General features: G+C 39.9%; 1 protein-coding gene across 1 annotated transcript in view; it reads left to right on the top strand.

The window, feature by feature from the left end:
- ank1b (ankyrin 1, erythrocytic b) overlaps positions 1-20868 on the top strand; it is a 72261-nt gene that overhangs the window by 43189 nt on the left and 8204 nt on the right. The window contains exons 18-40 of the mRNA XM_056404195.1: positions 55-252; positions 363-461; positions 914-1012; positions 1261-1359; positions 2065-2157; positions 2369-2441; positions 2626-2646; positions 4042-4165; positions 4358-4421; positions 4829-4941; positions 6196-6420; positions 6868-7022; positions 7375-7586; positions 9244-9448; positions 9663-9759; positions 9893-10121; positions 10555-10683; positions 12179-12298; positions 13489-13573; positions 14726-14800; positions 14892-15023; positions 15365-15523; positions 16360-16431. Of these exons, the coding sequence (XP_056260170.1) occupies positions 55-252; positions 363-461; positions 914-1012; positions 1261-1359; positions 2065-2157; positions 2369-2441; positions 2626-2646; positions 4042-4165; positions 4358-4421; positions 4829-4941; positions 6196-6420; positions 6868-7022; positions 7375-7586; positions 9244-9448; positions 9663-9759; positions 9893-10121; positions 10555-10683; positions 12179-12298; positions 13489-13573; positions 14726-14800; positions 14892-15023; positions 15365-15523; positions 16360-16431 (2878 nt within the window). The remainder of the gene's footprint in view (positions 1-54; positions 253-362; positions 462-913; positions 1013-1260; positions 1360-2064; positions 2158-2368; positions 2442-2625; positions 2647-4041; positions 4166-4357; positions 4422-4828; positions 4942-6195; positions 6421-6867; positions 7023-7374; positions 7587-9243; positions 9449-9662; positions 9760-9892; positions 10122-10554; positions 10684-12178; positions 12299-13488; positions 13574-14725; positions 14801-14891; positions 15024-15364; positions 15524-16359; positions 16432-20868) is intronic.

Genomic DNA, 20868 nt, shown 5'->3' with positions numbered 1-20868 from the left:
GAAAGGAGATGATTGTTCTTGTTTGTGTCTGTTTGTCCTTGTTTCTCTCTGCAGAATGGCTACACTCCCCTGCACATAGCAGCCAAGCAGAACCAGATGGAGGTGGCCAGTTGTCTGCTGCAGAATGGGGCTTCACCCAATGCCGAGTCCCTGCAAGGCATCACGCCCCTACACCTGGCTTCACAGGAGGGACGGCCTGACATTGTAGCTCTGCTCATCTCTAAACAGGCCAACGTAAATCTGGGAAACAAGGTATTATATCAGAATAGATCCAAACACGGGCAAAAATAGAAATACCTTTAAAATAGTCTTCAATGAAAAGATATTGCTCATCCCTCCTGTGGATTCCTTCTGTCTTTCAGAATGGGCTGACCCCTCTACATCTTGTGGCTCAGGAGGGTCATGTGGGCATCGCTGACACATTGGTCAAACAAGGAGCCTCTGTTTACGCCGCTTCACGAGTAAGTTATACCATCGCCCGTGGGAAACAACATGATGTAGTTAAAAGATGTCACTGAATTAGAATATTCTGCTTTGCTGATGGAAACAATGTTGTAAGTTTTAGTCTGGAGCAAGACAGAAATGAGAAATTAGTTGAAGGATCTGGGCAGACCTCAAGTATTTTGACATGGAAATCCAGCAGTGAATAGAGAAGTTGAAATAGAACTTCTTAAATAAACAAATTAATGACTGTGAATATTTAATTTACGTGTGGCTTTCCACATCAGACAATACATTTTTAAGACGTTAAAAATGAATATAAAATACATTAAATATTTGCCACCCTAATACACTTGTGAATGCTCTTGTTTGTTTGAGTTTACACATGTTTTTACAAGATCTGAACTGCCTATTAGGAGGCATCAATGAAGCTACTAAACAACAACCAGCTGTCTCTCTCTCCTCGTCTCAGATGGGCTACACCCCCCTTCATGTGGCCTGTCACTATGGCAACATCAAGATGGTGAAGTTCCTTCTGCAGCAGCAGGCTCATGTTAACAGCAAGACGAGGGTAACCTATCTCTATCTCACTTATACTACATATATAACTGTATATGACTTGTACTCCATATGGGCGTTTTGACTAGCTGTGTGTTTCTGTTTACTTGTTTGTTTAACCACCAGCAATTAGTTAACCAGTATGAGCAGATTGGCTGGAGCAACACTGGTATTAGCATTCGGTGCCAAAATCATAAATGGAAACTGCTGTCTTTGTGTTTTTTTGTTTTGTCTGACCATCCTCCCTCTTTATTTCCCCAGATGGGCTACACCCCTCTACACCAGGCAGCTCAGCAGGGCCATACTGATATTGTCACCCTGTTGTTGAAACACGGAGCCCAGCCCAACGAGATTACTTCGGTGAGGCACTTTTAGGAATACCCTTTTATACTGTTATAGCCTTCCTCTTATTACTGGGCGCTCCCACTGACCAGCACAGTGATATCTCTGGAGAAACATAAATAGATAACCTGGAAACAAATAAGCACAGACGTCTTTGAAGGCGTCCCTCTAAAATTATACCTACTCTCTGATCTCTCCTATCACACTTGACATGATTCAAATGGCTCAATGGAATTTAATAAAACAGTTACTGGTTAACTGTTGTCCTGGTGGACAATTTCTGTCTTAAATAAGTACTGGATATATATTTTCCTTCAATCTGTAGGTTTACAGTTACTTTGTGTGTGAACATCAGTTTCTCCTGTATAGCAATGTTTTCCCATTAAAAACTAGGTATGTACACCATATCTACATTCATTTGCATTTTGATTTAATGTGCTATATGTTCATTCACTTTGTGCCTTTATTCTTACATTTTAAAAGTTTATCACATTATGACATTATATGTAAAAATAATAATAAGGTGCTGTGAAAGCATACTTTATTATCAAATACTTTCTACTGAAGGAACGAAATGGTGTTAAGTTTTTATTGTAAACGGAGAAAAAAACCCAATGGAAATATTTTGTGTGTGTGTGTGTGTGTGTGTGTGTGTGTGTGTGTGTGTGTGTGTGTGTGTGCATGTGCCTGTGTGTGTGATGTTTCTCATCTTTCTCTGTATAGAATGGGACATCTCCCCTGGGCATTGCAAAGCGGCTTGGTTACATCTCCGTCATTGATGTGCTGAAGCTGGTTACAGAGGAGTCCGTCTCCGCGGTGAGCAACTCATCATGCGTGGTTCACATGGTTACACCAATACGCAAAGAAGTGGCCTCAACACACCATGACTCATATGTTCAATAAAATAATTTCCTTGTCTTGATCAGGTTCAGCTCCCTCACCTGTTCTCCTTTCTTTCTTCTCTGTCTCGCTCCTTCCTCTGTCCCTGCCATAACTCTCTCTTGCAACCTCCTCCTGCTCTTCACAGATCACTACAGAGAAGCATCGAATGAGTTTTCCTGAGACAGTGGATGAGATATTAGATGTCTCCGAGGATGAAGGTAGGCTATCTGATTTCATTATTTTAAACACATCAACATTACAGCCTTTATAATTCATTTTCAGCTCTGACTATTTTGGTAGAAGAAGACTGTTTGGGAGGTACACTGACATATCGAAGTACCACTATGAATTCAAATATGTAAATATGACTGTGTATAACGCCCTTTTCCATTTGTTTTGTAGGGGTTGCCCAGCTAACGTTAGGTAGGATTGTGTCTGTATCTCTACCTTGTCCGGTCCGGTGATTAGTGAACTTGTGCCTTCATTGCAATTGTACTCTCTCATTTTCTCCGTGCGTCACTAATTGTCTTTCTAATCAGTTCTTCTGAGTCTGCTCTCAACTCCAGCCCTGTTTGCTTGTCTCTATCTTTATCGTCTCTATCTTTATTCTCTTCTCCTCCTCCTCGTGCTCAGAGATTTATTTTAAAAATTTCAGTTTTTCATCAGCATGTAGTCACGACATCCTCCTTTTACCAGTGTTCAATGCACATTTGTTCATGGTCATTATTGACAGAATTCCAGTATTTCTGCATTTAAAAGTCAAACGGCTTCCTTCCAATTCAGCATTGAAGTTACTCCTGCCTTTTACAGCTTAATTGAACAATAAGATGATTACACACATGCTGTGCCCCAGCTGTGACATGCTTCTCTAAAGAAAACACACAGTTGCTGTTTATGCAGTTGTCCTTCTGCTTTGAAGAAATTCAGAGTTAAATCAAATCCCTGTAATTTTTAACACATTTTGAGCATTTTTACATGCAAGCTTCATCTTTAATCTGTTTTGTTTGTGTTACTTGTTTAATTCTGTTGCTTTTTCCTTCATTACCATTTTTTGTTTACCTGTACCGCTTGTAGTAATTCATGTTTAATCGTCTGTAAACAGCTCAGTTGTTTGAAGTGGTTCATAGTTTACTAATGTTGTTATGATTATTATTTCACTATCATTCCTCCTTAATAATTGAGGTATTTTCTCCCACACAGAAACAACCATCACCACATGTGATTTCATCTTTAATGGGCATGCTCACTAAAAAAGCTGTCACCAGGTGCCTTGCAGTTTGCCGTCCATGCAGTGTCCTAAACTCTGTTAATACTCACTGTCTTACCGATCCTCTTCTTTCACTTCTTTGGTTTCCATTGGCTCTACTTGTTGTTGGTCTGACTCCATTGCTTGGACTAAATATATCTGAAATCGCTTTGTGGCCATTTTTTTCTGTGGTTTCATGAAGGTGAAGGGATGGGATGTATGGTGATGTAACAATTAGTATATCCACCCATGAAGAATTGAATTAAGTGACATTATTTTGAATGAAGTGGAGAGGTCAGCCGCTGTTCAAGATACTGTCACTCATAAAAAACAAGTCAAATGCATTGAGGAAAAATGGATTCCATTGGCAGATCAGATTAAGAAATTTAGATTTTACGACTGAGTGGAAGAACCTGAGAGCTGAGCTCAGCATCATTTTGCCCTGTATTCCCCTGGTCTCGTCCTTTTCTCTCTTAATTCTTTATGTGCTCTTTGCAACCTGTCCTTTGCCAGTCTTCGTTTTCCACCTTTCCTCCTCCTCCATGTTCCTGACCTCTTTATTTTGCCCACAGGAGACGAGTTGCTCGGGATGGATGGAGCACGCTACTTAAAGCTTGATGACTTCAAGGACCAGGACGATGACTTCCTCTCCCCTAAGAAGACTCTAAGAGACTTTGAGGGTGGCATGGGTACCACGTAAGTCATATTACAGCTTTTATCATAAAATGGGATTGTTTGAGACACTGAATGACTGGCATAGATAATTTATCTTTGACTTAAATTATTAGAAGCAGCAGCATGAGATAAAATGATTCCAAAATTTCTGTCACAGAATAATAGCAAGTCATAGTCTCTTGTTTTATATTATTGTCACTTCCTCTGCCACAGGCCCTATTCTCCTGCAATTCCCAGGATCCCTTGTGTGTCCCCAGAGACAGTTCTGCTGGATCAGGTAGGCTTAACTCATGACGTTTAGAGCAGGCATTGCATTTTGTAAGCATGTGTTATTTTATCCTACTGAACACAGATATTCATTTGTCAAAGTCAAGTACTTCCAATATCAAAAAGTGTTCTGATATTTATTTTTATCTCTTCTTTTGGTTTCTGATTTTCTCCCTGTCTCCTACTACATTGTGTCCTGTTTCACTCTCTGCCTGTTTCCGTCTATCATTATCTCTCTTTTCTTGCACTCATTTCACGGTGCTGTATTTTTTTTTATCACCTACTCCTCTCTCTTCTCTGTCTGTCTCTTCTCTGTCATTCCCTCTCGCTTTTCTCTGTCTTAATCTTTTCGGTCATGGTTATTTTACTGCCTCTCAATTTTTCACTGCCTTTCTTTTTTCTCCCTTCTGACCTCAGCACACCCCCATCCCCCTGCCAAAGGAATATGATGAAGACTCTCTTATCCCGAGCAGTCCTGCTACGGAGACTTCAGACAATGTCAGCCCTGTGGCCAGCCCTATTCACACGGGGTAAGCTAATAAAAACATTTGGCTGCATGTTAATGCTCGTTTTTGATTTTATTCATGTTGAATTCTGTTATTCATCCATACTGCTTGTCAGGCTTATCATCATAAAGTGGCAGACTCAGTCAGATTACCAGTATTACAAACTACAGCTTCGTACTGGAGATGGAATAATTGGTTAAAATATGAGAAAATGCGTTAAAGATTTAGGCTCACATGTATAGAATGTATCATTTGTGTAATCTTGGAAAGTCTTGTTTTGATCAAATAATAATGACCATGTTAGTATGACCGACAATTCATAGCAAAAAAAACACATTTATCTAAGAGGGGAAGGCAAATCAAAACCCCACAATTAAAGAAGCACAGTTAATGCTGCAGAATCATCCTTCATCTTTTCTGATCACTGGTCCTCATTGATGTTACAACATCCCTCATCAGTGATGCTAGAACATCAGTGATGATGATCAGTGACCAAGGCTGAACCACAGATGTCTCACAGACTCTGTCAAAAGTCAAAAAATGACTACAGCTATAGGAATGTTTTTATTCAATTTGAACATTGTAAATTGGACGATACATAAATGATGCATGTTGAGGATCGTAAACTGTTTTGGCTGTTGCCTGTTACACTTTGTTTATATTGTGAATACATAAAACTGTAATTAAGGTATTTATTACAAGCTCCATAAGGCTAATGCATAATGATGATCATTTATGAAGTCTGCTTAGTCATAATTTATGCAGAGCACAATGAGTCAGGATTTGAAAAGCAGAATATAAAGTGAGGGTGTGTGAGGGGGAAAGATGAACTCATGAGAGGAAAAGAGTCACCCTGCCAGACAGATACACACACACACACACACACACACACACACACACACACACACACACACACACACCCATACGTCAAACAGCATGGGTCTTTTTCATGTCATTTTTGCTGCACTTAGTGGCCACTCCAGATGGCTTGTCCTCCCCTGCCATACTGAGACAATCAAGTGAAAAGGGCACCAACAAAATGAATTGCTCTGCAAAGTAAAAGATTGGATCAATTCAAAACACTTCAAAAGAAAATATGCAAATTGATAATCCTTTTCTGTCTCATTCAGTGGGAGGAGTTTCACACAGGAAAGTTAAGCATTAGTTGTTTAGTTTTATGTTCCTGTGTTAGTGAATGCTAAATGCACCTTGATCATAGAGCTGATTAAGTGAGCTGAGCTTGTCATGAAATCACAATGTCACTGTATGACCCCTCAGCTTCCTGGTGAGTTTCATGGTGGATGCTCGTGGAGGCTCCATGCGAGGCAGCAGACACCACGGGCTGCGGGTCATCATTCCTCCTCGAACCTGCGCTGCACCAACGCGCATTACCTGCCGACTGGTCAAACCTCAGAAACTGACCACGCCTCCTCCACTGGTGGAGGGGGAGGGGCTTGCTAGCCGCATCATCTCTCTAGGGCCGTCCAGTATGCAGTTCCTTGGGTGAGTCAACTTTGCAGTGGGTTTATTTACTGTATTTGGCCAGCTTCAAAACATGTGCATGTAATAATAACCTGTCAAGCATGGCAAAGTGTTGCATTTTCTTTAAATGAAATTTAAAACTTTATAAAATTATTTTAAAGAATCCATTGTACTTTTTTATACATGAATTATGTCATGGTTACTGTGCCATCTAGTGGACATTAATACATCTATACATCTCATGGACACACTGTAAATTGTGGTGTATTTTATTTTAACAATAACAGAACAAAACAAAATTGGATATTATTGTTTTAGGCTAAAAATCTTTTTTTATGTCACAAAATACATTTTGTAATTCTGTTTATTTTCTTATTTAAATTATTTCAAATTATTAATGATGCAGTATAAGCTTGAAAACAGAATCAGACCCAGATTTTTTTATGCACGTTGTCGTTTCTTCCACAGGCCAGTAATCGTGGAAATCCCACACTTTGCCTCACTGGGCCGGGGGGACCGAGAGCTTGTGGTCCTCCGCAGTGAAAATGGCTCCGTCTGGAAGGAACATCGCAATCGCTATGGCGACGAAGTGTTAGAAACTATTCTGAATGGCATGGATGAAGGTCAGTGTGATGGTAATGGATGTCATTCTCAGTGAAACCTTGTACGGTTGCAGATAAGTCAGTCGTAGTCTTGATATATGGCTGTGGAGTTGCAGAACAAGGGCACATGGAGGTGAGACTTTTTTTTTTATAGGAAACTTGTATGAGCAGAAGTACACTTTCTCTCATCTGGACACCTGTAATTGTACAGTGATGATTTTATGACTCACCTGTGCCTAAATTAAGCTGCGAATATTTGCTAGACCTGCAGTCTAACATTTATCCACCTTCTCTTTATTGTTCCCTCTGTGTTTCATTTTGTATTTCTGTTCTCTCTTTCTCTTCCTTCTTGTTCACTCCTCACCATCTGTAGACCTGGAGAGTCAAGAGGAGCTGGAGAAGAAGAGAATCCGCCGGATCATCTCCACCGACTTCCCCCTCTACTTTGCCGTGGTCTCCCGTATTCAGCAGGAGAGTGATCTGATCGGTCCGGAGGGTGGCAGGCTGACCAGTAAGCTGGTGCCCCATGTGGAGGCCATCTTCCCTGAGACAGCCGTCACCAAAAGAGTGAGACTGGGACTGCAGGTAAGAAGAGGAGTTGAAATTATAGTGCAAATACAGTAGAGGGGGAAGGATATGAGAGAGCAGGAATTAATTAAGAAAACAGAGAGGAGAGGGAAGCGCGTGACTCTATGCAGATCCACACCTTTCATAATTGCCTGGGTGTTTGTTATTTTGCAATCTGGTGTTTTTTTTATAAATGGACAGATGTTTGAATTATAGAACAGCTGACTTTCAGTGTGTGACTCACTGGTCTATGCCAACGTACTTACCTGTAGCATTTTTTGTTTGTGCTGCAATCGCTATGAGTTGAGATCTCACAGATTTCACAGCCTGAAGTTGATGTTCTGTTGGCAAATGAGCTGTAATACATAGGACTTGTCTGCTGACTGCAGAAAGATGATTATTCTGATGATTATGTTTAAGGAAACTCATGAATTGTGGAGTTGCTGCATCTAGGACAAGCAACAAATCCACCTCTGCGCCTTTCAAGTTTTTTTTTGGTTCAGTGTCCATATATTTGCCCATTTAGTGCAAATTGTTTACACGTTTTTCTTTTTTTTTAATGAAAAAAATAATTTTTCTGCCTTGCTTTCCTTTTAGTCATTGATTTCCATGAATTTCAATGTGTTACATCACTATTTCCAACAGAGCTCCACCCACTTCAAAGGACACTTGAAGTTTCAAACGAAACTTCAAAATAAAAGCAAGGAAAACAGGGAAAGGAATTGGAGCGCTGAAATCTCTTATGTGAAAACCACCTTTAACTTTGGCAGAAGCTTGTGTGTTTGTGTAGGAGCCCGTCACTGACAGTAAGAAGTTTATTGAGAAAATGGGTTTTCGCACCTTTAAAATTGTGTTTGATATAATGTTACAATATAAACAACCCTGCATATACTGTTGCCAAAAACAAGGCAACTTGACCTGAGGATTGCCTCAGCCTGTCATGGCGTACTGCAGTGTTTCTAAATTAGCATTTGCAACACGTGGTGTCTGCCCTGCCAAACAGGAGCTTTTGGCGAATGTGTGGCTGTCACTCATCCAGACCTCCACAGACACACATATGGGAACTTGGCAAACACGCATGCTGAAACCTCGACACACAACACCTCCACTTGGTTTTGTTTTCCATGACAGAGAGATTATGACAAATTATAGGTTCCACATTTCAGTGTTTTTGGTCACTTGAGTGTACATTGTTTACGTTGTCTGTCAAAGCACTGATTTGTCATGGCACTGATGTTACTGAAGGAAACTGCATGGGTACAAGTTTTGCTTTATGCTTATGCTGCTCTGTTTATGTTTTCCTTTTATCCAGCCATTCATCACTCCTCAGTTCCCTGATTTAAGTTGTGAGCCACACTGACAGAGCTGATGCACTGATCTGACTTGGGTCAGGTGTGAAATATGAATTGGTTGCATGTGTGAGTATGGCTGTGAGTTTGATGTTTGAGTCTACTGCACTTGGCCTGTTCTCCTTGCTCCTCTCCTTGTTCCCGTTTCCTGTCTATGTCCTACCCTTTTGAATCACTGATACTTACCTCAGCTTCCACTGTGCTTGTGCTTGAGTTTAGCTTTCACATATTTATCCCCCAGCCTTCTGTTCAACTCCGTATCCTTTATTCTGTGTTTTTGGCATCTTCCTGCTCAACAACCTCTTCCCTCACCACTTCCACTTTAGGCGCAGCCAATTCCTGATGAACTGCTGACTCGACAGCTTGGTAACCAGGCGACCTTCAGCCCAGTGGTTACCATCGAACCACGCCGACGCAAATTCCACCGTCCAATCGGATTGCGCATCCCATTGCCACCATCCTGGAGAGAGAGTCCTCGGGATGCTGGGGAGGGTGATACCACCAGCTTGCGCCTTCTCTGCAGTGTCATTGGTATGATCCACTTTGAAGAGGACCAAATAAGCAAGAATTTTGCCCACTTTCTGTGTAATGTAATGACTTTTTGTGCTGGTTTGAATTTTTTTGGATGTATAGTGTACTGTATATAACATAAAATGTGCTGTAAAAGTGTGTATTTAGGCATCTAACAGATGCCTTAATATGTTTATCGGGACATGAATGGCACAGTGTGGTTGTTGTGTCACAGGTGGAACAGCACCAGCTCAGTGGGAGGACATCACTGGAACCACAAAGCTGATGTACGCCAATAACTGTGCCAACTTTACCACCAATGTTTCTGCAAGGTGAGCGCCTCAAAAGCGAGCAAGACAAATTAATTACCAGCTTTCCTTCCCTGCTCTCTTGCCCACATCTGCATATTAATCAAATTTCTATCCGCCACGTTCCCTCTCTTCTCTCTTCTTCTACTTTATCCAGATTCTGGTTGGCAGACTGTCCACGCACGGCAGAGGCAGTGACATTTGCCAACTTGCTGTACCGGGAGCTAATGGCTGTGCCATATATGGCAAAGTTTGTGATTTTTGCCAAGATGAATGAAGCACGCGAGGGACGCTTGCGTTGCTACTGCATGACGGATGACAAGATGGACAAAACGCTGGAGCTGCACGAAAACTTCAGTGAAGTGGCCCGCAGTCGAGATATTGAGGTCAGTAAGGAGCAAAGGAAAACGATGCCAAGTTCACAAAAAGGGAAAGGTGTTATGGAGATCAATATGGCATTTGGCTCTTGTTTTATATCATCTATCAATTTAAGTGCGGCTACTTAAAAGCCATATTAAGTGTATGCAATAGAAGATGCATTAGAAGCCTGTAAATGTAGTCAGTAGCAGTGCAGCCAAAGAAGCACTCAGTTTTTTTTTCTTTTCCTGATGAAAAGAAAGATGGCTTAATTAACTGTGGGCTTTGCTAGCATTGTTTCCAAAGACCTCCCCATCGTGGAGAGCAACAATCCTGCAAGTGCAGTGTTTTATCAGGAGTAGGTTTGTGTCTTTGATATCAATCCTCACTCTGGCTGTTTTACAGGGTCAAATCATTCTCACATGCTCTTTGTGTTCTGATTTATCTTGTCACCCTTAATAGCTGATGGAGGGGATGCCGCTGCACCTGGAGTGTTCTGGGAACCTAGTGCCCATCAGGAAGGCCACCCAGCAGCCTCGCAGCTTCAGCTTTCAGGCCTTCAGAGATAACAGACTGCCTGTCTCTGTCAAGGTCTGTCTCTATCTGACTGTTCATATGCCTGCTTTTCTATCACTCGCTGTGTATTCATACAGTATTGTGGTTTTGTTTGTTCAGTTGTTGGGTTTGGTGTGTCAAGGATCCTTTCGGCAATTAGTCGGTTTTCCCCCTGACCACCCACCTGCTGATCACCCAGACAACCCGTTCATATGGTGGTTTTTGTGTGTCTGTTTGCCTTTCATATCTGTGATATCTGTGAGCTAGACTTTTCAGTTTGTCCCACCATTAGCATGTAAAAGTTCAGATAACAGAACAGTGCTGTGTTCCGTCCGCACCCACTCAGCGACACATAAACGCCACACTAAGAAAGTGAAATCTACACCTGAAAGACTGTGAAATTACCTTTGTATTGACATAAATTCACTCAAACAGTAAGTCTGATCTTTCATTCAGTATGAGGGTATATCAATAAAGGTTATTGTTATTGATCGTTTTTGATATATTGTTATATTACATGATGTGTTGTCAATCAGTGCCTTCATCGTTGTGGTTGTCAAATCATTGGTATTTCTACACAACGACAAGATAATAATTGTCTAAATTTGTGCCTGATTTTTTTTTTTTTTTTATGTAATGCTACAGTTTTTTTTTTGTTTTTTTTTTAGTTTTTCCTTCTTTCTGATCATAATTGAGTCAAATCTTAGTCTCTTTTTCTCTCTTTACATTTTTGTTGTCTAAAGCCCCTCTCTTGCACTACATCTGTCCCTCTTCATGTCTGTCTTGTAATTATATTTATGTCATTTTTCATTTTTCATTCATTTTGTTTGGTGCTTCATCTATTTGTCTGTCAGTGTCTTTCTGTCCATGTGTGTCTATCAGTGTAACACATACACTAACGTTCAGCATCGGCTAGATGAATGATAAAAATCTTTTTCATTATGAAATAGCCAAGCAACAAACAACTTACCTATCAACCTGTCAACTCTCTTGGGTAATTGTTTGCATGTCCTGTGACTCCCTCACTTTCTTTGCCTGCCTTCCTATCTTGCGGCCTTGCCTGTCTGTATGTGTCTGTCTCACTGTCTCTCTTTCTCTCTCTCACGGTCACTCTGTAACTGTCTGGTCTGACAGACGTCCAGGTAAAATGTGCAGGTAAATCTCTCCCTCTCGCCTGCCTGTGGACTGCTTCCATCCCTGTTTCCCCCTGCTTCTCGTCCCATGTTACTGCGCCACATGCTCGAGACATGGTAGAGGGATCTAATACCTGTTTTGATGTGTTTTTTTTTCCTCCTCTTCCTTGCTCTTGCTCTGATTCATTCTCTTCTTCTCTTATGCGTTCTGTCTCTTACCCTCTCATTTCCTTTCACTTCTTTTCTTTCCTCTTTGCCTTCATCTTAATCCTTTTGCTCACCCTTCTCTCTTCCATTCCTCTATCTGCTCTCTCCTTTTTCCTCTCTCCTTATTCCTCCTTCTTCTTCTTCTCTCTTTCTTTCTCTTCCTCTCTACGTCTGTCTTTTCTTTATGTCAGGTCAGAGATAGCAACAAGGATGCCTCTGGGTTTTTATCCTTTCTGCGGAAGTGCACCAAGTACGAGGACACACAGCACGTACTGTGTAACCTTAACATAACCATGCCACCTTGTGTCAAGGTAAGGACTTTATCCCAAACACAATGCCCCCAAGCACACATATACAAACCTTTGTGCTTGAATTTCCCTAGACATCCATGTGCTTGATGAGTCAGAAGTCTGGCTACATGACACTCTCCAAATAAGAAGTCATTTTTTCTAAAGTTATTTGACGAGGTATAAAACAATTGTGGTTTAAATCTTGTGAGCTGGAGAAAAAGACGATCAGTTCACCATCAGTCCAGATGTCTCAGGCACAAATATTTATTGTAACGTTGGTGCCAAGGAGAAAAAGGTGACTAGTACACAGCCAGCAAGGGACTGTGCCATACCAATTTCTCATCGTGTAATACAACGATATCTGAACAATAACCCATTGTATAACACAGTGAAGGTCTTCATGGCCTGAACTCTGGGACAATGAGTGAGGCCAAGGAAAGCAAGACGAACACTGGAAGATATTGAAATATTTAGACTATATATTCTGGAGAACCTCATTTGATAATGTCCGGTATCTGAAACAGGGATTACTGTATTTATCATAGGACCAGCAGTCTCTAATTTCAAATTAACAGAAAGTGGATTCTTTTAGAAATAAAATGCTAAAACTGTGTACATACAGTACATTTTAACTTTAACAAAAATCTGTTGAACAATCAGGTAATTTTTTAAGTCACTTTCAATCACTGCGCACAAAATCTATACACACAATTCAAATAGTGCGCAAACAAATAATTATTAAAACAGTATGCAGCACTGCTTTACCCCTTTAACACCCACCCCCTTATTAGGGTCATCTACCTAAATGACAAATGCAGCAGTTTTGATTGTAATACCTCCACGATGAATTTGGACGTTTAGTTCCCAATGATGTAATTCACTGTAGTACAGAGGCTGCTTAAAAGGTTTGGAGATGCCATATTTTAAGGTTTCACTTGTATGCTCTGCGGTGCACTATACCTGGATCAGTTTTATGACAGGGCATTCATTTGGAAAGATGGATTTCTGACCTGTTGATATGCATATTACATGCTCATATTCATGTAACCTTTCATGGTACCAGTACCAGTCCATCCATGCAATACATAGTGCTAATGTGACACAGGCCAAACAGTGGGTTAAAAGGGTTAAAAAGTGCTGCATTAATGACATGCCAGACAAAAATTATAATGTGATTGTATCGTGATTCTGTTGTTTGAATTTATCTTTAGGTCGTTGGAAGTGAGGAGCGCAGGAGAACTTTAACCCCTCTCGCCCTGAGAGAGCGCTACAGTGCGCTGAACGAGCCAGGTGTGGGTGAGTCCTTCACTGCCTGACTCTCAGCCCTCTCCTGATATAAATAAAGTGGAGACGGGCACTGAATGTTGCACTGCCCCTTTTACCCATAACCCTCTGCTTCCCAATGTACCCTCTCTATTTTCCTCTATCTGTCTCGCGTGCACGCATGGCACAAAGACTGAGCCTTGGATGCAATGCACTGCTCTACAATATGCCCCAGAGTTCTTTGCAGTGCAGTTAGAGGAAATCTTATTGAATGTGCGACCAAAAGACGAACAACAATCCCCAACGTGACTAAAAAATGGCTCCATGGCACATGGCAAATTAGCCTCTTCTTTCCTCAGTGTCCTGGTAGCTATGACAACCGATGAATGACTTCTGTGATTGGTTTTGCATGGCGCTGGTGTCTCCACTGCGATTTCCAATGGCATGGCAGCAGATACTGTTAGCATTAGCATTGTAGCTTAGCACTGAGAATGGGCAGGACCTCGCAGTGGAGCTAGACAGAGGAGCCCTTATACTGGCCTCTGGTAAATGAACAGAGTCAAGATGGCGGTTACGGTGGGTTTAAGTGGTGCTGATGGTGGGTGGGGTTGAAGGGGAAAGGCCTTTTCTGTCTATCAAATACCCAGCGCTGCTACATTGCACTTCAGTCCCTCTGTAACTGTTACTGAATGCTACTTTGACTGGTGGGACTAGCACCTGAATGAGCCCCAAATTCTAACCTCCCCTGCCCATATGGTGTGCTAACCCTAAGGATTATATGGACAAAACAATGCTGCTTATTTCCTTCAACAGAGAAATGCTTTTGTCAAGGTAAGTATTGCTATTAATAATTTTAATAGCAACTCAAGTGTTTTAGGAAACAGAGGATGAATTGAAACCAAAAGGGAAATTGAAAAAAAATCAAACAGTTGTCTGTAGTATTTGAGTAACATAGCTTTCAATTACACGTATTTGGATATATGATCTACCTATTAAATCCAAAACACAGTTTACCAGTTTACCAATAACAGTTTACCAGCAAAATATAGCCACTGGACTGTCCAAATAAAGTGTGACTTTAAAGTTAGAGTCAGAGTTACAGTCTCCTCAGTTCAGTAAAGGAGACACTGGCTTTGTCTTAGGTGTTCCTAAACTAGCTGTTTTTTTGTTTTTTTTTGTCTTTAGCCACAGTGAACGCCATGGAGAGGACTGAGATCAAAATCAACATCATATCTGAACAGCTGGGATTGAGCTGGGCAGGTCAGTCCTTTCAAATATGTAAATATTTGTATCTCTCTTTCTCTTTTTGTATGTATACTAATGTATCTACTCGCCCTGTACTCTTTGGCAGAGTTGGCACGAGAGCTTCAGTTTGGTGTGGACGACATCAACAGGATCCGTGTGGAGAATCCCAACTCACTGCTGGACCAGAGCTCTGCCCTGCTCAACCTGTGGGCCTGCAGAGAAGGCAAAAGGGCCAAGAGTAAGTTCAACAGAGCTGTAGATCTCTTTTTAGCCACCTAAATAGTGTTTTATTCATTTATCAGTACATAAAACTGCTGCAAGTCTGAGAGATGTTCTCTGAGAGATTACACGTTATCTCAGTTGCAGCACAGAAGTGAATCTGACATCATCAAATTATAGATCTCTTTTTGAGAATTCAATCAATAGATTTACCCTATTTTTAGAATACTAATCTAACTTCCCATCTCTTCTGACTTTCTTCGTATGTCTCTCTCTTTTGCATCCTTGTGCACACAATCTTCTTTTGTGGTGTTCCCTGTCTGTTCGTCTGTCTCCCCCCTCGATGGGTTTCCCTCTCAGTGGAGAGCCTGTACACCGCTCTGAAGAACATTGACCGCGCAGACATCGTGACGTCTGTGGAAGGTCAGGCTCCACAGCCAGCACCCGGGTCTTTGGAGGAGGGTGCCTGTCGACTCGGCGATCGCGACTCCACCCTGCTGTCCCCCAGCATCATCAATGGTAAGACACACAAACACAAACATCACACACACAAGACATGCAATGTTTAAAAATATAGCATATTCGTCAGTGTGCAATGAATTGGCCCGTTACGTTTAGACTGAAAAAAATGTGCCTTGCTCTTCAACAAGTGATTTAATTCTGTATTTAGCCTTAACACCTTGTTGCCTTAAAGCAGGTGAAACAGTCTGTCACTAAGTCTAAAGCATTTGACTTTTTTCTATAGCATGTTACGAATCCATTTAATGCAAGAATGTTCTCAACTAAAGTGTAATTAAATTAATTAAACCAACTAAAGTGGAGTCTTCCTCATTCAAGACATGGGACAAAAAGGTCAAACAGTTTGATTGTTAATAAAGTTTTTAGGGAGAATACAAGATGAAATAAACATGGAATTAATTCTCAGCATATTCACTGATGTTAAGCTCGTTGTTAATATAATAATTGTCTCATGATGATCTGTGACGATCAGAAATGGAAAGTTTACAGGGATTTCCTGCTAAAGCAGAATCTGAAGGAAAGTTAATCACTCAGTTACTTACTATACATTCAGAAGAAATGGTCTATATTAGAAGAAAAGCTTATTTACAATCACAATGATTCTGACTGATTCTGATTTCAGTTTTTAAGGGTTTATTTACTCAAATGCTTACGCAGATAACTAACAGATATATAGTTCATGACAGTTATAGTCAGCACTACTGAAAATCTGAGACAAAATTCTTCAGCACAATAAGGTGAGCTGTTGCTCTCATATACTTTCCACGTCTGAAAACCTCCCTGCTTCATTAAGTGTGGGTAACAGCCATCTCACCTTGTCTCTGTTGCTCCACAAGAGATCACGGACACAAGGCCATTGCGTCTAGTGCACAAGCCACGAGTTATTAGACCCCCGTTTTTCAGAAGGGGTAAGTTGAAGGGACCTTGGGCTGCATGGTGGTTTGCTGCTCATGTAAATGATGATGATGATAATGATGATGATGATGATGATGAATCTCAAGTCATGTTCTTGAGGTCTGAGGAATGGTGTCATTCTCCCACCATGAACCCGGCCTTTTGCAGCATGCACTAAGGGCACTGAGGCACAAGTCATTTCTTTTTTAGTTACAGTTTTTCACACCTCATATTTGAGCCCTGAACATGATGGTTCTGATTGTTCTGACTTGATATGAGAAACGAGGATAAAACTCCATTTCACCAAGAGTAAACACAACATTTAAAGCCAAACAAGCCAACACTTAATTCCTGATTTTTAATTATGGATGTTTGGGGTTGTTTAGATTACATGTGGGTGTATGTGTTGCTGCGTGAGGGTGTGCACACACACACCTGCATGTGTGTGTGCATATGTGCATGCGTGTGTGTCTGGGATGGATACACTAGTCAAAAGTGGCACTAGTACACAGATGATAGTGTGCTCTGGGCCTTCATACCTTGTTTCTATTCCTCCTTTGTTCTTTCTCTCTGTCTTTCTCTTTCTTTTCCTGAGAACAAGACAGAATTTCACCTGTCTGACTTTGCTTGACTGACAGCAGACATTGTTACATAAGTGCAATGTTCCAGCGGCCTTGAAATTTTGTCTTGTGCTCAGGACGTTCTCTCTCTCTGTCCTAATTTCAGTCTTTCTCTGAACCTATAACATGTCATATCTTGCTGCCCAGCCTCCCTGCTCCTCCTCCTCCCTCCTCCTGCTCTTCTTCCGCACAGCTCTTCCTGTCCGACCTCTGACCTCATATGACCTCATGTTGACCTCTGGGCCTCCTCTTCTCTTGTCATCTTATTTTCCCGCGCTCCTCCCTCGTTCAGTCGAGCGGGGACCCTCTCCTCCTCTCTCAATCCAGCTCTGTGTGTGTACTACAGTTTGTGCATGTGCATGCTGCATGCTTTGCTATTACAGTATCTGTTCGTGTGTGTATGTGTGTGTGTTTGTGCGTGAGCATGTTTCAGACCTGGGCTACAGTAAATTTTTATTGTTAGTATTCAAAGAAGGCTAAGGAAATCACTTTATTTAGGTTAGTTTGCAAAGAATTTATGTGTATGAATATTTTGTCTTTTTTTTTAAACTAGACTCAGTGTAATACTTAAATTACATTAAAAAATAATTTAAATACATTTATATCCAGAATTACGTAAGATGACTTTTGTCTGTGCAGTGAAAGGGATGTGTGAGTGTGCAGTTTCTTGAACAAAATAAAGTTTGCTATTTTTTGATTATGACATCTTTATGTGCATGGCATGCTTTCAATGTATTCAGGTTTTCTTCACAGTGTAAAATGTTTTCTCTGTTCAATGGGTGTATTTCAGTCTTGTTTTAAATGCTATATTAACAAACAAATGTTTTCTTTTTCTTTTCTTGTAAAATAAATGGTGTGTTTTTTTTAATGCTACGCTGTAAGACATAGTCAGCTGCGTAGCACATAATGTTCAACGCACAATGTTGCTTTGAGATCGTGTCTTTCATTCATGGGCAAAATAAGAAACTGTAAATTAACTATGGCTTTGTCTTATTTTTCACACTTTTTTACTTTTAAAAATTTTACTTTTTAAAATTGTTTTCTGCAATTAAAATGTACGTAAAAGCAAAAGAAAATCTTTCACAAAATGTTTTTACTTTAGAATATTTAATGATTTTTATAAACTAGGTTTTGCCCAAGTTTGATGACACACTCATTGTTAACATTGCCTGAACGTTATTTGCCAGCAGTGATAATGCTCTGAGGTGTGTTTGTGTATTGTGTATTGGTTTGGGTGTGTGTGATTATTTCTGTACATTTAAGCCTCACCTGTGAGCCAAAAGTGTGTGTCCTCATCTGTCTTTTAATATGAGTGCTGTATTGTGTGTGTGTGTGTGTGTGTGTGTGTGTGTGTGTGTGTGTGTGTGTGTGTGTGTGTGTGTGTGTGTGTGTGTGTGTGTGTGTGTGTGTGTGTGTGTGTACAGTGGCAAAGTGAGTAGCGTGCTGTGCTATGTGTTGTCTTTTTTTTGTTCCTTGTGCCATGACAATCTCTGTGGAGTTTATTTGTGCTTCACCACATCCTGTGCCTTTGACACTTTGTGTGTGTGTTTGTGTTTAAATAGCAGGAGTGAAGGGAAAGGCTAACCCAGATTCATCAAACTCATTCTAACCCTCATTCTAATTCTGACTCATTCCTCCCTGTTCACCTCATTCTGACACCACCTCTCATCATCCTGGCCCTGTACCATCCCAGAAACATACACACATGCTTACCCACACTATGGTCCATTAGCCCATAAACTCTGAGAGACGATTACTGACACAGTAAAGAGGTATTTCACCCATTGATACATGCTATTGTTTTGCTGTACAGAGCTGCTGTTATGGATCCCATTAGAATAAGTTTCAGTTTTTAGCTACACAGATTGAGATGCTATTTTTGGTGCCTCAATGTGCTGGTAAAATTTAAATTATCCTCTCTTATTATTCTGACCTTGAAGCATCTAAAATCTATGAATAGAAAGTACCTTTAAACACAGGTCAGGTAAGGTAGACTTTGCTGCATTGTTTCACCCAATCATTTTTCTGCCCATAGCTGGACCATTATAACTGACTAAATATTTATACACTCTGTTGTTGCAACAACTGTTGTGCTAAAAATCGATACTCTATAAATGGATAAATTAATACTAAATTTCAGGTTATTCATTGATAGTATCTTGTTAGAGACCCCTCTTAATTTCCACTGTTTTGTTTCGACATACAGAATTTTCTACTCAGTAAATGTACTGGTAGATATCATTCTGTAAAAGCTGTCATTTCTTACGGAGCATTTTTAATTGCAATGATATTGTTAAGGCCAATCATATTCCTTCAAATCCAAAAATTCAAGTAAAACAAATGATTGTGATTGTGAAATACAGATGTTGTTGCCTCTAAGAAGTCATTGATTCCCTTTTGCCTCTCTTCGCTCTTTTCTCTGATCCAGACTGAGACTGGCAGAGTGATCCAGTTAGGACTTAGACAGGAAATATTTTTGTTTTTGATTAAAGTGTTTTATTGTTAACGTACATTTGCTATATTAATTAAACTGAAAACTCGCACTATACCTCGGGTTGTTCTTTTAAAGCCCCTTCTCAGCCACACCACTAAACAGCCTTTTCTTTATTTTCAGATTTTTGTCATAGATTTTTGTTGTTCTTGCTGCTTGATGCTTAACTGAAACATTTCCTGCAGGACTGGACCACAATGTGAACACATCCTAACCTAAATTTTGGGTGAAGTACTCCTTTACTGTTCAGTTTCACTGAATTTCATTCATCTGAACTCATTGATGCAACAATTTGTCTAATTACAGTATCGATTAATCAGGCAATCTCCAATCCATATCTGTCACGTGTCAAAACATGAGTAATATTGTCTTCAAATATCATCAAGACAAGCTTTATTTTTTTAGTTTTATTCAGATTATATTTCCAAAGTTCATTAGTTTAAATACTATTTCCTAGCATTTATTTTAAATAGACATTTAACTGTGTTTTTAGGTTAACTTAAATAATAGATAACAAATCAAAATGCCACTCAATCAAATTATTACTTATAAAAATTGTTTTTATATATGAGCATATTAAAAGTGAACAAAGAAAAAACTACTATGAATAATGATTATTTAAGAATGTATATACAGCTACACAGTATAGCAAAATATTGAACCAAAATTACATGAGAAGTAAATACAAAACAAACTTGTTCTCATTAAACTGTATGCACTAAAAATTGAAATATATATAGCTTTTGATATGAATCACATAATTAATACACCACATTTTTATTGTAACTAAAATCAATATGGTAAAGAATAGAAAAATTATTACTATATAAAATTTGTGCTTGTGTAATTGACAGTATGTTTATGTGTCCTTGTGCATTTTGCTGATGTTTTCACATTGAATAATCTGTTAATATAGGATCCATATTAGAACAGAAAATTATTCTCAAATACCCCACAGTATTTGCTTATTATATTCAAGTGTTATGCTACATTAAATGATAAACAAAATGTGTGTTGAATGATATACATAACGCATATCATTGCTGTCCTCAGTCTTATAAAGATAATAATTGGATAAATGAAAATAATTCATACTGCAACTAGGTGAGTGATTATATATCAGTTTAGAGCAAAAACTGACCAACTTCCATTAAATCAAGTACAAAGAAATATTAAAATATAATAGTTTGTCTAATGTATGTGCCTTTGTACGTGTATGACTGTGTGTGGACAGTGACCTTAATTTGGATGCTTGGGATGCAGACATAGGAACGCATGACTCTGATGTGCAGCTACAGGAGAACGCGACAGTAACTTGCATTTTCCTCTGCAGAAGCTGC

This window comes from Seriola aureovittata, chromosome 18, assembly GCF_021018895.1.
Source record: "Seriola aureovittata isolate HTS-2021-v1 ecotype China chromosome 18, ASM2101889v1, whole genome shotgun sequence".
NCBI classification, from domain to species: domain Eukaryota; kingdom Metazoa; phylum Chordata; class Actinopteri; order Carangiformes; family Carangidae; genus Seriola; species Seriola aureovittata.
Note: the sequence above shows the minus strand (reverse complement) of the source record. Positions and strands in the feature narration are given on the sequence as shown.